The 15,747-nt window shown below is 15.7% G+C and overlaps 1 protein-coding gene across 1 annotated transcript, besides 1 other annotated feature; it reads right to left on the bottom strand.

Annotated features, from left to right (window-relative positions):
- Positions 1-3,517: 3,517 nt before the first annotated feature.
- Positions 3,518-4,176: a sequence feature.
- Positions 4,177-9,377: 5,201 nt separating this feature from the next.
- On the bottom strand, positions 9,378-14,440 carry PGAL8A_00298800 (conserved Plasmodium protein, unknown function; the record flags this gene model as incomplete). The annotated part of the gene is made up of 7 exons (XM_028671986.1): positions 9,378-9,434; positions 9,573-9,678; positions 9,807-9,922; positions 10,068-10,203; positions 10,293-10,357; positions 10,457-10,673; positions 10,752-14,440. 7 exons carry the CDS (start codon positions 14,438-14,440, stop codon positions 9,378-9,380), a joined length of 4,386 nt encoding a protein of 1,461 aa, XP_028528584.1.
- Positions 14,441-15,747: the final 1,307 nt, after the last annotated feature.

The raw sequence follows: 15,747 nt of genomic DNA, 5'->3' as shown, positions 1-15,747 counted from the left end.
TTAGAATTTTTTAAATAAGTTTTCAGTAGATCAATTTACTTTAGAATATTAACATTTAAATACTTTTACATAATTTCTATTCAGTAGCTTCAATATCAAAAACTTTTTATTCTTTTATTGAATTTTTTCATAGGGGTTCAAAAATTTATTTCACTAGTTAACTATTATTTTTAAAAAATTATTTTAAAATTTTTATATAAATGTTTCATATAAACTTATCTCTTAATTTTTTTCATTTTTTAATTTCCTCTATTATTCACTAATAAATGAATATTTCAAAAATAAAGTATTTTTTATTTTATGTCTATCAACTTTTAAAAAAATATTCTTGAATATGCAAACCTTTTTTCCTATTATAACTAGTTTAAATTATAACAGAATTTTTTTACTTTTTTTTTAAGTTTAATGATACATTGTTCGTTTTTTTACATTTTATAATAACTACCTAAGTGTAGTGTATCAATGATGTATATTTCATTTTTACTTAATATTTGCATCATTATAAATTATACGAATACTTTTTATTAAAATATTGTACATTCCTGTCTATTTAAACAAAATCAGTGATTGCTTTTTTTTAAAAAATTATTCCTGGATAACAATATACTTTTAATTTTTTTAGGATTCATTGTTAAGTGAAAAAAAGTGAGAATCATTATAATTCTTATAGAAAATTATGTAGTGAAAATATATTTGTATTTACATCATTGTCTTTTTTGTTTTTCCTTTTAAATTAATAGTAGAAAAAATAAATATCAAGAAATATTTTAATATAAAAAAGTTTTCTTTAAAATTAATTTAAATTATATTTTTTGGTAAATATAACATTTTTTCAGTAATAAGATTTTTTGTTTTTTCATCATAGAATACGGAAATTGTATAATAAAATGTATAGAATTTTTGATGAAAACTGGCAAGGATTAAAACACTTTGTGAGGGATAAAAAAAATTATGTGTATTTATGAAGTTATATAAATAAAAAATGTAAATGTTAATTTTCATTACCAACTTTTATATGGAATTCATCGGTTTTTTCATCATAGTACTGAATATTATTTAACGTAATAATTAATTTGTATATTTTAATGTTATCATTTTTAGGTAAACAAATATTAATATAATTTTTTTTATTATATATTAATTCTCTCAATATAAAATATTGTATTGTGCATATTTTTAGCGCTCTTTATATTCTACAAATTAAGGTTACTAAATTTCTTTTGTTTTCAAATTTTAAAAAAAATTTTAGTATTTCTATTTTTTTAAAAATAAGAGTTTTCATTCAAGAATTACTCATATATATACGATATAATTTAATGAGAAAAATATTAGTATATATTTTAATAGATAAATAATAGAAGTATTAATATAATTAATTCAGATATATATTGACTCTCATGGTTTCTCATAACTGCAACTTCACAAAGAATGAATTAACTCAAGCATGTAAATGAAAAATAATATATAATTAAATTTCATATAATTTTTTTTGTACATTTTTATAATTGTGACAAAATAATAAATTATTTTCATTGTTTAAGTATATAAATATGTACATTTTAATTTTGTCTAAAATAAGTTTTTTTTCTTAAAAAGGGGGAAAATATATTTTTTTAGCAACATTTTTAATAAAATACAAATAACAAATACAATATGTAATATGTTTTTTTATGTTATTTTTTGTTCAAAAGGTATATTTTCTGTCTTTATTTAATAAAGTTATATATTTTTAAAGTATACATATCTTTCAATTTTTTTCTATAAGATTTAATAATAGTTTATATATTAATTACCTAATAAATGACATATTATCACTTCGGTTTATTTTATTATTTACACATTATTTTTCAGTTTTATACTTATTAGTACACATTATAAATATAATATATCTGTATAAATTTTCTGAGTTTTTGATTCATAAGATAAAGTACATTTCCTTTAAATTTTGATATTTCAAAAAAAATTTAAGCAATATATTCTTTCTATTATACCACCCAGTCAAATTTTTATAAAAAACATGAATATAAAAAGGATTAATACTAAAATTAAAAAAAAACATTTAATATATATTATGCATTTATAATAAAAATGATATTCAATATTAATTGTAAAATATATCATTCAGCCTCGTTTTATCCAGGACATTTTGAAGCCATTTTGTTATTTAACAGTAAATGTAACTTAATATAATTAAAGGTATATATATATATATATAATATATTGTATTATTAAGTTGAAATTTTAAATATAATAATTAACATAATAATAAAATTATTCGAAAAAAAAAAAAAAAAAAATTAAATATACAAAGTCACTATTAGTATGATTTAAGCATAAAACAATTATAAAAAAATAATAAAAACATTTGAAATAAAATTCTAGATTTTTGTTAAATAATTTCATTAACTCAAATACATTATATATAATTTATTAATCTAAAAAAAAAAAATTTAGTAATATACATATAAAATAAATAAAAAACAATGGCTACAAATTAAATATATCAAATTAACATATGAATAATATATGTAGGCTAAAGAATTACTATGTAATAAAATATTTTAAATTATATATATTAAAAATAAAAAAAAAAATTATTATATATTAAATATAATATTATCATATAAAATGGAATAATCTCAAATATAATTTTTTTTAAAGATATAAATAAGAAAATTAAATAAAGAAATAAAACAGAGAAATAATTAAAAAAAAAATATATTAGCAAATATATATAATTAAATAAATAAAACTTAATATTAATTTAGGGTAAAATAAAGAATTAAATTTTTATTTAATATATGATAAAATAAAATTATATTTTTAATAAGTTTATAACATTTTTATTCTTTTTTAATAAATTACAAAATTTAATATAATAAAATTATATAAATAAATAATTTAATAATTATCATAAATAATTAAAAAATATATAAAAATAAATAATAAATAAATAAATTATAAAAATTAATAAAAATAAACCAAAAAAATATAAAAAACTACTAAACATATAAATAAAAGATTATAAGATAAACGATTAAGTAAACATATATATATAAATATAAATATATTAAAATAAAACATATGTTTAGAAATAAATTATTGTATAATTACATAAATTAACAATTCCAATATAAATAAAATAAAAAGTATATTAAAACTATAATACATACAATAATAATTTAAATAAATTATATAATTAATTATTTTTATATAAAATACGCATTAAATTCAATTCATTTATATAAACACAAATATTAGTTAAATTCAAATTAAAAATTAATATAAATAACATATAATATAATTAAAAATGTACACCATAAAATTAAAAATTAAAATAAAATTAATAATTTTTAAAAAATAAATATTAAATAAATAACAAATTTACATGAATAATTCAATTATATATACACATATAATTAAAATAAATAGTTAACTTTAATAATTTATATAAATAATAAATTAAAATAAATAATTAATTATAATAATTTATATAAATAATAAATTAAAATAAATAACTAATTATAATAATTTATATAAATAATAAATTAAAATAAATAAATTAATTAGAATAATTTATATAAATAATAAAATTAAATTAATAATTAATTATAATAATTTATACAAATAATAAATTAAAATAAATACTTAATTATAATTATATAAATAACAAATAAAAATAAATATTTAATTTTAATAATTTATATAAATAATAAATTAAAATTAATAATTAATTATAATTATATAAATAACAAATTAAAATAAATAATTAATTATAATAATTATATAAATAATTAATTAAAATAAATAAATTAATTAGAATAATTATGTAAAAATAAATTAATATTAATTATAATAATTATATAAATAATAAATTATAATAAATTAATTAAATATAATAATTATATAAAAATAAATTAAAATTAATAATTATAATTATATAAATAATAAATTAAAATAAATAATTAATTATATTAATTATATAAAAATAAATTAATATTAATAATTAATTATAATAATTATATGAATAATAAATTATAATAATAATAAATAAATTAATTATAATAATTATATAAATAATATATTAAAATTAATAACTAATTATAATTATATAAATAATATATTAAAATAAATAATTAATTATGTTAATTATGTAAAAATAAATTAATATTAATTATAATAATTATATAAATAATAAATTCAAATTAATAATTAATTATATTAATTATGTAAAAATAAATTAATATTAATAATTAATTATAATAACTATATATATAATAAATTCAAATAAATAAATTAATTAGAATAATTATATAAATAATTAATTAAACTAAAATGTGTAATTAAAATATGATTACTATATAATAAAATTTTAACAGATAATTGAATAATAATTATATAAATTTAATAAAAATAAAATAATTGAATTTATTATTTAAAATAAATTATTAATTAAACTAAAACAGGATAATTATATAATAAATTAATGAAATTAAATAAATAAATATGATAATTACATAAATTAAATGGTTATTATATTAAAATAAATAATCAAATATAATAACTATATAATAAAATAATTAAAAAAGTTAATATAATTATATTAAAATAATCATTAAATAATTTTATAGAAACATGAAATTAATTTAATAGCTAATAATATATATATATAAATTCATATAAAAACATAAAATTAAAATAAATAATTAAATTAATATAAATAATAATAAATAAAAAATATATTCATTTTTTAAATAATACTAATTAAAATAATTTATTTAATATTATTAATTAAATAAAAATAAGTATTATTAAAGTTTAAGATTTAATAAACTGTAAATTGTTTAAATTAAAAATAAATAATTTGAAATTTATTGATTAATCAATTAAAATAAAAATTATGTTTTAACTTATTTTAAAAAAGAAAAAAAATATATTTTAAAATTTATCAAATATAATTTATTTAAATTAAAAATGAATATTTATTATTTTATAGTCAATGTATAAAAATAAAATAATATTAATATAATCAATCATTAAAATAATTAGTAATTAAATTAAATAGTATAAATATCATCATTTTTATACAAATTTCTGAAATAATTAATATTGTTATTAAAATAAATAATTTAATAATTAGTTTAATTTAATAACAATTAACTGAGTAAAAATAAACAAATTAATATACATGATATTATTAATTTTAATGTTATTATTTTAATACAAAATAACTATAATAAAATAAATAAACCATATATGTGTAAACAAAGAAAAATAAAAGTATGTTTATTTAGCAACATTTTTTTTTATAATTAATTGGACATAGTTGTTTGTAATAATATGAAATACTTTTACATTTTTTTTTGGGACCTGTGTGTTTTATTATGAATTGGTAACGTTTTTTTATTTATTCATATCACTGTAAAAAAAATTATTATAAATTTTTGTATGTTAAAATAGGTATTTCATCATATCTTTAATGTTTAATTTTTTTTATATTAGTGCAGTGAATTTTTTTTGATATTATCAGATTCCCAGCGCAAATATATATAATTTGTTTTTGTTTATACCTTAATTCTCTCTATACTACAGATTTTTGAGTAACCAATATGAAATAAATGATGATTCATCATATGAATTAAGGCAGTGAAGATACATAGAAATTCTCATTATTTTCAGCATCAAAATAATTTTTAATCATCAAATATTAAATAACCTATTCTATGACTTATTGAAATTATGTAAAAATAGAAAAATGTTATCAATAAATTATAGGATTTAATGAAATTTTTTTAAAAATTGAAATATATTTTACATGATTTTATTAATGTTCTAATACATGTCTAATCTATTAAAAGCAATATATAAAATGGCAAATAGTTAAACATATAAATTTACATGTATATGTTAAGAAGTGAAAGAAAACTATAAATTCGTATATTATGTAAAGAATATATTTTTATTTATAATAAAAATAATGAACGATTTTTAAGTGAAGGAATATGTAATTAATCAATAAACTAAGCAGAACACACAAATTATTATACGCTTCTTATAGATTTATTAGTATAACATATATAAGAACAATCTTGTACAAAAAAACTCCTACAAACGTTATCTATTCCTAACATTTGGCAGATTTTATATATTCTAATAAATAGAATCTTAAAAATATGACCATCATATAATTTCGAATAAGACAAATAAATACTGTGATTATTAAAGAACTTTTAGTGTATAAATATGTGGATATAAAAATTATATTTAAGTTAAATATTTAGAACTTTAAAGAAATAATAAATAGTTTATAAAATGAAAAACGAACAAATGCCATTATGTTTTATTTATTGAAGGAAAAGAAATTTTTTTTTTCTTAAACTAATGAATCTTATTGAACAAAAGCTATACAGTAATTATTTATTTAGCATTATTGTTTTCTATATAATAATATAATATCCTTATGACTTAGAGATAATTCTGTTTGTGTAAAATGAATATTTTATTTTCTTTTGTATCATAATTATAATATAATCAAATAAATTCTTTAAAAACGAAATAAACATTCATACCAAAGATGTATAGTTTCAAATTAAAAGAATATAAAATTAAAAACCGAAAAACTATTTAAGTAGATTATGAATTAAAATATAAATGATAAAAATAAAACTGGGTTTCCAAAAATTTAATCTATACCCTACAAAAAAATTAGTACATTAATTTCATAAATAACAAACATATTCGATAAAATGTTGATATATAAAGAAATTAGTAATTCTTATTTCTTATATATCAATATACCATATAAGTAACAGTAAAACTATTAATTTAAAAATATACAAATGGACACTTTGAATATTTAGAAGTAATCATTATATCATGGATTAATAAATATTGAGAAAATTTATATAGATACAAATTATTATTAAAATAGTTCTATAAAATATGCCATTCTAAAATGTTATTTATTCTGATGAATTTTATGAAATTTAAAGTTAACATGTCTTTAAATCTATAATACTTTTTAATTGCGTAATATTCAATAGTATTTTCATTTTTTTATATGTGCTACACTTTTTTGAATAAAATTATGTGTATTTTTTTTATAATTTTCATATTTTATGTTATTTACAAAATATCAATATAAATAATAGAAATTTAAAATGGTGTTATTGGCTAAACTTAAAATTTGTCTGAATTATAATATATGTAAAATATCAAAAAAAAAATGAATATAAATATAGTATATTCTAAAGTATATATTTTGAAAATTTCAGCTTATGAATTTATTAGAAATTTTAATATTATTAACTAATTTAAAAAGAATATGTATTCATAAAATTATTGAAAATAAAAGTTATTTTTAATGTATAAAATATTTAAAAAATATTAAGCATTTAACAAATAAAATTAAAATGTTACAGAAAAGTACAAAAAAAAATGTAAAATTAAAAATATTATGCAGTAAAATTATGAACAAAATAATATATTCTTGGACAGATAAAAGAAAAAAAATTAAACTTTCAAATGTTTTCAGAAAAGTTTTTTCATAAAAATGTCTTCATGAAAAAATTTAAATAAAAGATAGAAAAGTTCAGATGGAATAAGTAAAAGAATAATGTGAAATATATCATAGCATATAGGTAATTAATCTGATACATTAGTGCTATATTTATTTCTAAAAATCACTGAGTTGGAAAATTTTGAAGGTTAATGAAATATGGTAATTAAAATAATAGAAAATAATTTATTCATATGAAAAAAAAGTCTTAATATAGTTTTATTGAATAAAATTTCAATTAATATGTATTTAAGTCACATCTATTAAAAAAAATATAAACTATATGGAAAAACAAAAAATATATAGATGTGAATTATATTTTTTCTTAATTCATAAGTAACGAATTTTAATATAACAATATTTTGATAATTGCATGTGAAAACTAGAATTACTCTTGAAGGATTATGTATCCCTAATATAATTATTTATTCTGAATTAATTCATTTCTTATAAACATATATATCTTTTAATATTGTAATAATTTTTACTTCCTGCAAACTTCTAATATAGTTTTTAGAACTATTTTTCTTGTTTTGAATATACATCTTTTTAAGTATTAATAAAATTTTTATCATTTAATATTTACAAATCCACTATTATATAATGTCTATACCAAAGGATTTTATACATTCATTCTTCAATTATAAAAAACATTTAGTTATTATTTTTCTCATATTATTTAATAGATTTATAATGTGCTTGTTTTTAGTGTCTTGTAACACATTCCTTAATACATATAAAAAATATACGACAAAGATAAATATTTTATAATTTTTTTTCTACTATACAATATTAATTTTATTAAAATAAAAAATTTTGCCATCAATATTGAATATTTATATTTTAAATATATTTTATAGAAAATTTAACACAAAATAATCTTTTTTAATAAACTTATCAAAATGAAAATCTTACTTTTAGACTAATGAAACTCTTAATTCATAGATTATTTGTAGATTTTCTTTTTGTTTTAAATGAAAGTAATTATTGTATACACTGACATATCTTTGGAACTTAAAATTTTATTTATTTTCTAAATAAATAGATATATGATAAATAAACACAATTGTTCAACTTTTTTAATAACTTTATTATTCTTGAGATAAAATTTATAACTACTTGATCCTCTTAATTATAGTAGTTATAACAAATATGTAATATTAATTTCATGTTTGTTACTTAATAGTATATGAAAAATATAACATTCATATAAATGTATTTCAACAAAATGATTTTAAATTAATATAAATTTCTTATATAAATGTTTTGGTATTATATATACAAATTATATAACTCTTTAGTGAAGACAAATATTTTATTAAAAGCAAAACTAAGAGTATATAATTTCATCAATCTATTTTATTTAGATAATATTTTTCATGTAATTTAAATATGTATATATTTAAAATATATATTTATAAATTGTGGATATTTCTATATAAGAACTAAAAATCAGTACATTTTTACATTTTAAGACAACCTTAAAGCTTTTTTATAAAATGAAAATTATATATTTTTAAGGATTAAAGCACATTTTTTGTTATATATTCTTAATTGTCATATATTGAACATACGATGATTTTCAGATATCGTATATATTTTTTTCTAAATAATATGCTATATCTTAATATGACTTTTTCCAAACCTATATTCAAATAACTTTTTTTTATTTAATAAATAATTTTTATAAATTTTTTTGACAAACAAATGCATCAATGCATATGAGAGAATAAAAAAAAAAGGTTCACAAAAAAAAAAAAAAAAAAAAAAAAAAAAAAAAAAAAAAAAACTTATAAATATATGAAGTTATAAAAAAAGACTAGTTTATGATGACTGATGCTATTTTTTTAAGCTGTATTTCTTTATCAGACAGTTCCTAAAATGTAAAAAAAAAATGTTAATATATAGAGTATTTTTACTAATTGTATATATATATATATATATATATATATATAATATACATTAAATTAACAAAATATAAATAGATGCATGTAAAATATAAATAGAAGTGAACCTTTTCTTTAAGAAGTAACTTTTGCGTTTTTATTTCACATTCTTCACTTTTTTCAAATAGTTCTTTTTCTAACTTCATGATTCTAGTTTTCATTTCTTCCTCATTTCTAAAAAATTAAAAAGAAAGAAAATATTTTAAAATAATGCTTTTTTTTAAAGAATATGAAAGAACATATAATATAATTATTTGTTCATCTAATTCTATTCTTTTCATCTTATATTTTCTTTATATTACTTTTCATAATTCATAATGTATCTCTTTGATAATTCTAAATTTTTATTGGCATTATTCAATTCTTCATTTAAGTTTTTGTTTAAGCCAGTGAAATTTTCAATTATTAAAGCTTGTTCCTGAAAAATGAATATATAAAAATATATCATTAAAATATATTTTCTGTATTACATATATATGGGATGTACATATATTTTTTTTTATTTTATGCATATATCATTCTGTGAACTTTAGAATATGTTTATATTTTTTTTACTGAATTACCTTTAATTCATTGTCACTTTTGTTTAATATAGTTTTAAGCTCCTGTATATCATTATTATATGTTTTAATTTTTTTTTCTTTTTCATCTAATTCTTTTTTTTTGTCACTTAATTCTTTAACAACGACAATCAATTTTCTATTGAAAATAAGAAAAAATTATAATATTATTTTAACATTTGAATATTAAAGTAAAATGGAAAGTAAAAAAAATAATAAATTTTTTACTTGAAGGTCCCTTCTAATTCATTATTTTGATTTTCTTCTATTGTTTTCAATTTTTCGTTTTCACTCTACAAAAAAAAAAAAAAAAAAAAAAAAAAAAAAAAAAAACATAATTATAAATAATTCAAAAAAAATAATATACGTTTACACTCGTTTTATTTTATTACTGTAAGAGAATTGATAACATTTATTCCTTCATTAATTCTATTTGTTTGATCATTTAATTTATTATTTAAAGTTTTATTCTGAGATTGTATTTGTGTATATTTTGCTTGAAGAGATTTTAGTAATGATTCCATCGAAACTGTTCTATTTTTTATGTTCACATTTTCTTCTTCTGTTTCCTTTTTTTGTAAATATACTTCTTCATATTTTTTTTGTAGTCTATAAAAAAAAAAATTAAATTTCATTTTATTATTTTATCATTAATTTTTCTTTCATCGCATTTTTTTTTTCACGTACTCATCTATTATTTCATTTTTTTGAGCAATAATATTTTCCAAGTTGTTATTTTCTTGAACCTTTCTATTAATTTCAATCTCATTCTCTTTTCTAATTTTTTGAATTAAAATATTGTGCGCATTTTGTTTCTCTTCTATTTCTTTATTTAACACATTTATAACATCTTTATATCTCTCAAGATCTTGTTTGTAAATTTCTAGTCTTGATTGAGATTCATTAAATTGAGAATTCAAATTTTTTATTTTATTCGAGTAAAAGCTAATATCAGATGATCTCGTTATATTATTGTGCAACAAAATGTTTAATAAATATTTTTTTGAGTATTCATCTGCATCTTTTGAATAAAACAAAAAATTATGTAATAAAAAATTAAATAAATACTGAGTATTGTATATAGTATCAAAATAAAAATTAAAAGAACTCTTTCTATTTTTTATTGTTTCAAAAAAAATTTTATCAAAATTAAGGAAAAAGGAATTTTCGTAATTTGCACTTGCGTATTGGTATTTTAAAGAAGGAAAAATATTTTTGTTTACAACATTTTCACTACTAATAATATTTTTATTCAGGTTTTGGGAATAATTAGTGTTCATATGATTTGGTAAAAAGTTATCATTTTTTTCATTTAATATATACCTATTTTCTTCTTCATATAAATATTTTCTATTTATTTCATCAAATTCATGAGAACTTCGCTTATTTAATTTATTCAATAGTGTATTATAATTATCATCTTCATGTAACGATAATTTTTTTTTTGCATTTCCCTTTAAAAAACCTTTATAATCAATAAAATTTTCCGTATATTTTTCCAAATAATTGTCTAAATTATAATAGTGTCTTACTATATTTAAAATTGCTATTTTCATATTTGAAAGCTCAATGTTTTTATCATAATCTAAAATAGATTTTTTATACAAGAGAAATGATATTGAGTAAACACAGTTATAAATTATTAGAGAGTCTTTTGACTCATATAAAGACGATATTAAAAATGTTAATGCTCCCGATTCGTACAAAGCTTTATGTATTTTAATAATATTAGGTTGATTATTATAGTGAATATTTTTTATAAATATACTAGATTTTAAATCTGCAGTTTCATTTAAGTTATTAGTTTTTTTATTTAATGAATAATTTAGTAGTAGAGATATATATCCGCAAACCAATTTAATATTTTTCATGTTAACACTTTTTTTTAATTCTTCAATAAAATAATCTATGTATTCAAAAGTATTTTCATGTATTGTCTCATAAAATTTTGTTTTCATTAAAGTAAATAAAAAATTAATAATGACAATTATATATCTCGTTTTTTCAATATTTTCTTCTATATGAAATATAGTATTTGATGAATAAACATCTGGAATTATATGTAAATTAATTAGTATAGCTTTTATTACAGCATTTCTTTCATTCATTTTTATGTTATCAAATATTTTACAAAATATTTCCTTATAAAATTTATTTCCTTCATTCTCATTATTCGATGCATAAGAATAATTCAAATTATTTGCATTTACATTTTTTGATAAACCATATGCAGATGCACTTATGTTTTTTCCATTTGCATTAATATATGAACTATTTAAATTTCTTAAATTATAATTATTTGTATTTAGGTGAGTTCCATAGGCAAAGTTATTGTTTAAATTATTTTGAACATTTTCTAAATTATTTTTTTTAGCACAAAATTGGCAATATAAATGTATCAGCTTGGAGAAAATGAGTGAAATTACTGTCGCCAAACTTTTATTTTTGTGGATAGTTGATAAAAACAACATATTTATATGTTCATTTATATTATTGAAAATTGAATTAAATTTTTTATCTTCATTATATTTCATAATATAATCATTGTTTTCATTTAAAATATGAAATATTGTTATGGAAACATTTGGAAATTTAATTAAAATTATGTAAAAAAGAAATGATATATTTGTTATAAGTTCATACTGTTTATTGGATAATAATCTGGAAGAATATGTAACAAAAATAAAAAGCACTTTTGTTATATTTATGTTTTCTTCAAAAAAATAAACAAATTTTTTGTCATTAAAACAAAATATAAGTGTGTCTACAATAGTTCTCATTCTAATTAAATTACCATTATTTACAATATTTTCAAAAAGTAGCATAGGAGAAAAGTAATTTTCTTTTTCTAATTCTTCAGGAAAAATGAATATATACGTCTTGTATAAACTAATATAAAAATTTTTATATACTTCAATGTCGTCATACTCATTTAAATATTTATAATATTTCGACAAAAATATTTTTAATTCATTAAGATCATCACTTGAATTCATAATTTTTTCTCTAACAGCATCCAAATTCATTAAATTATTAATTATGTTTAAACTTTTCAATAAAATATTACAATATGTCACTCTATTTTTACCCAAAAACAGCAATTCATCTTTTCCATCTATAAAAGATAAATTAGTATTTGTACTTCCATTTAATAAATTAGAAGATGTTAACATTTGTTCCTTTCTACTTCTACGTACATTATTTTCTGCGTGCATTTTCATCATATCTGAATATAGCAAAGAGCTATCTTTTATCATGTCTTCCAAGTAAAAATTTAAAAAATTTAAGAGATAAAAGAAAATTTTATAGAAATAAACATGATTATTATGTATTTTAAATGAATTACATTCTTTTGATGTTATTCTCAAATAATTTGTATTATTATTAATTGTATTGTTGTGATGAGAATTAGTGTTGTTTTCATTTGATGAAGGATGATTTCTAAAATTTGAAGTAATATATTTTCTTTTTATATAATTTTGCGAATTATTCATTTTCGCAATATTATTATAAATAGAACTATTTTTTTCATTTGTTAGTTTTAACTCTTCATTTTCAGATTCTTTTATATCAAATGTAACAATATTGCTAGTAATATTTTCTAAACAGTGTAAACATAAAATTAGTAAGTAAATATAATTATAATAATTTTCATTAACATTATCTCGAAAGAAATAAATTTTTAAGTTATTATAAAATGATGACATATTTCCATTTTCTGAACTTACGTAGTACTCAACTGATCTTATAAGGTAAAATAAATATTTTATTATATCAAATTCATCTTCTCTTTTCATTTCATTTAATGACAATTCATCATTCATATATATTCTTGAGTTTTTATCTAAATATTTGGTTTTATTTGCAAAATCAGTCAAATTCGTATTTTGTTTAACAGCATCGTTAGAAAACATATTTTTTTTAAGTGCTCTATTTTCATTATTTTTATCATGATCTATTTTATCCTCCTCAATAACATCTTTATTTTTTTTTGTTTCACCTCTTAACATATAATACTTTAGCTTATCCGAAATACTTAAAATGCTAATATTATATAAAGCTTCTATGTGCTGTTTATTTAAAAGATCAAGTTTCAAAAAATAACTTTCACTTGTATATGGCTTTTCATTATTGCTATTTTCAAAAGCATTTACGATATTTTCATAATAATCTCTATATATATAATTATAATAATTTACTAATTCACGCATACATTCTTCATTGTCATTTATTAAATCTAAATCATATATATTGTTTCTGTATTCTTCTAAGCATATATTTATGTATTCTGAATAATCATAGCTAAAATTTTCCTTGTGAGAAAATCTTCTTGTTTCTTTACTATGAGGATTTGATAAGCTATCTCTTTTAAGCATCTTTAACTTAATAATACATTTATATATATATATAAATATACATATATTATTTTATAAGTGTATATATTGCTTTAAATATATATATGCCCATATAATTTTTTGGAGATTTATGATTTTATTCTTTAAATAAAAAACATTTAATATATTAAAATTAAATAACAAGATTTATTTACATCTAACAAAATATAAATTCCTTTACAATTTGTCTAAGAATTAAATAAAAAGTTTAAAACATTTTTTTTTTTCTTTTTAAATAAATTGAAAATATTAAATAAATAATTTTATATCAATTTATTTAAAAAATAATCAAAGAAAAAAAAATGAAAATAAAAAAATTCAATATATAAAACACAAAAAGAAAAATTTACAATGTCAAGAAAAATAATTTTTTCTTATATATTTAATATAAAAGTTAAATATGTAATATTAAAAAGAAATTTGACAAAAGGATAAAAAAAAAAAATTATAAGTTTAAAGAATTTACTGAAAATTTTATAGATGTAAACTAATAGTTTAAAAAATCAATAAGTATTTGTATTTAAAAATAAAAAAAAATAATTTGAATTTTTTTTTTTTTTTTTTTTTTTTTTAAGTTTTGGTTTTGTATTTTTTTATTATTAAAATGTGTGCGTATTATGTAATGTATTCTTTAAAGAAATGTTAAATTTATATTTTTTGTTTTTACAATCTCTTAAAAACTCAAAAGAATTTTTAATGCATTTGTTTATTTCTTTAAATGTTAACTTTAATTTTATGATTTTCATTTATATTTGAATATCCATGTAAAATTAGATAAATAAATATACATTAATAAAAAAGTATTTCTCATGAGGAAAAATAAAAGTATTATTTATCATATTGCTGGAATTTTTATATTATTTAATAGTTTTTCATATCACATGTAGTTAGAAAAAATATAAAATAAAAAAATAAAATAATATAAATAGAAATAAATAAAATGTATTCTTTTTAATACTTTACATTTTTATTTATCCTTGTTGCGTAAAAATTTTATAAAACATTTTGAAAGACAAAGTTAAATATAAATATGTTAAAAAATTACTTTTTTTTTTTTTTTTATTTGATTTCTTAAAAATTTATGAAAATAGAATTATTTTAAAAAAAAAAATTAATATAACAGCTAAGTAGATAAATAAAAACATTTCATCGTTCATGAATTCATTTATGAATTTTACCAATGAACAAATCATTAGTTTTAATTGATCTACTAAAAAGGTATGCGTTTTTTTTTAAATAACTTCAGAGGTAAATTATTCAAGATGAATTAAAAAGCACAAATATAATTA

This window comes from Plasmodium gallinaceum (genome assembly GCF_900005855.1).
Source record: "Plasmodium gallinaceum strain 8A genome assembly, contig: PGAL8A_v1_87, whole genome shotgun sequence".
In the NCBI taxonomy this organism is placed as follows: domain Eukaryota; phylum Apicomplexa; class Aconoidasida; order Haemosporida; family Plasmodiidae; genus Plasmodium; species Plasmodium gallinaceum.
The sequence above is the reverse complement of the archived record's forward strand: the minus strand, read 5'-3'. Positions and strand labels throughout refer to the sequence as shown.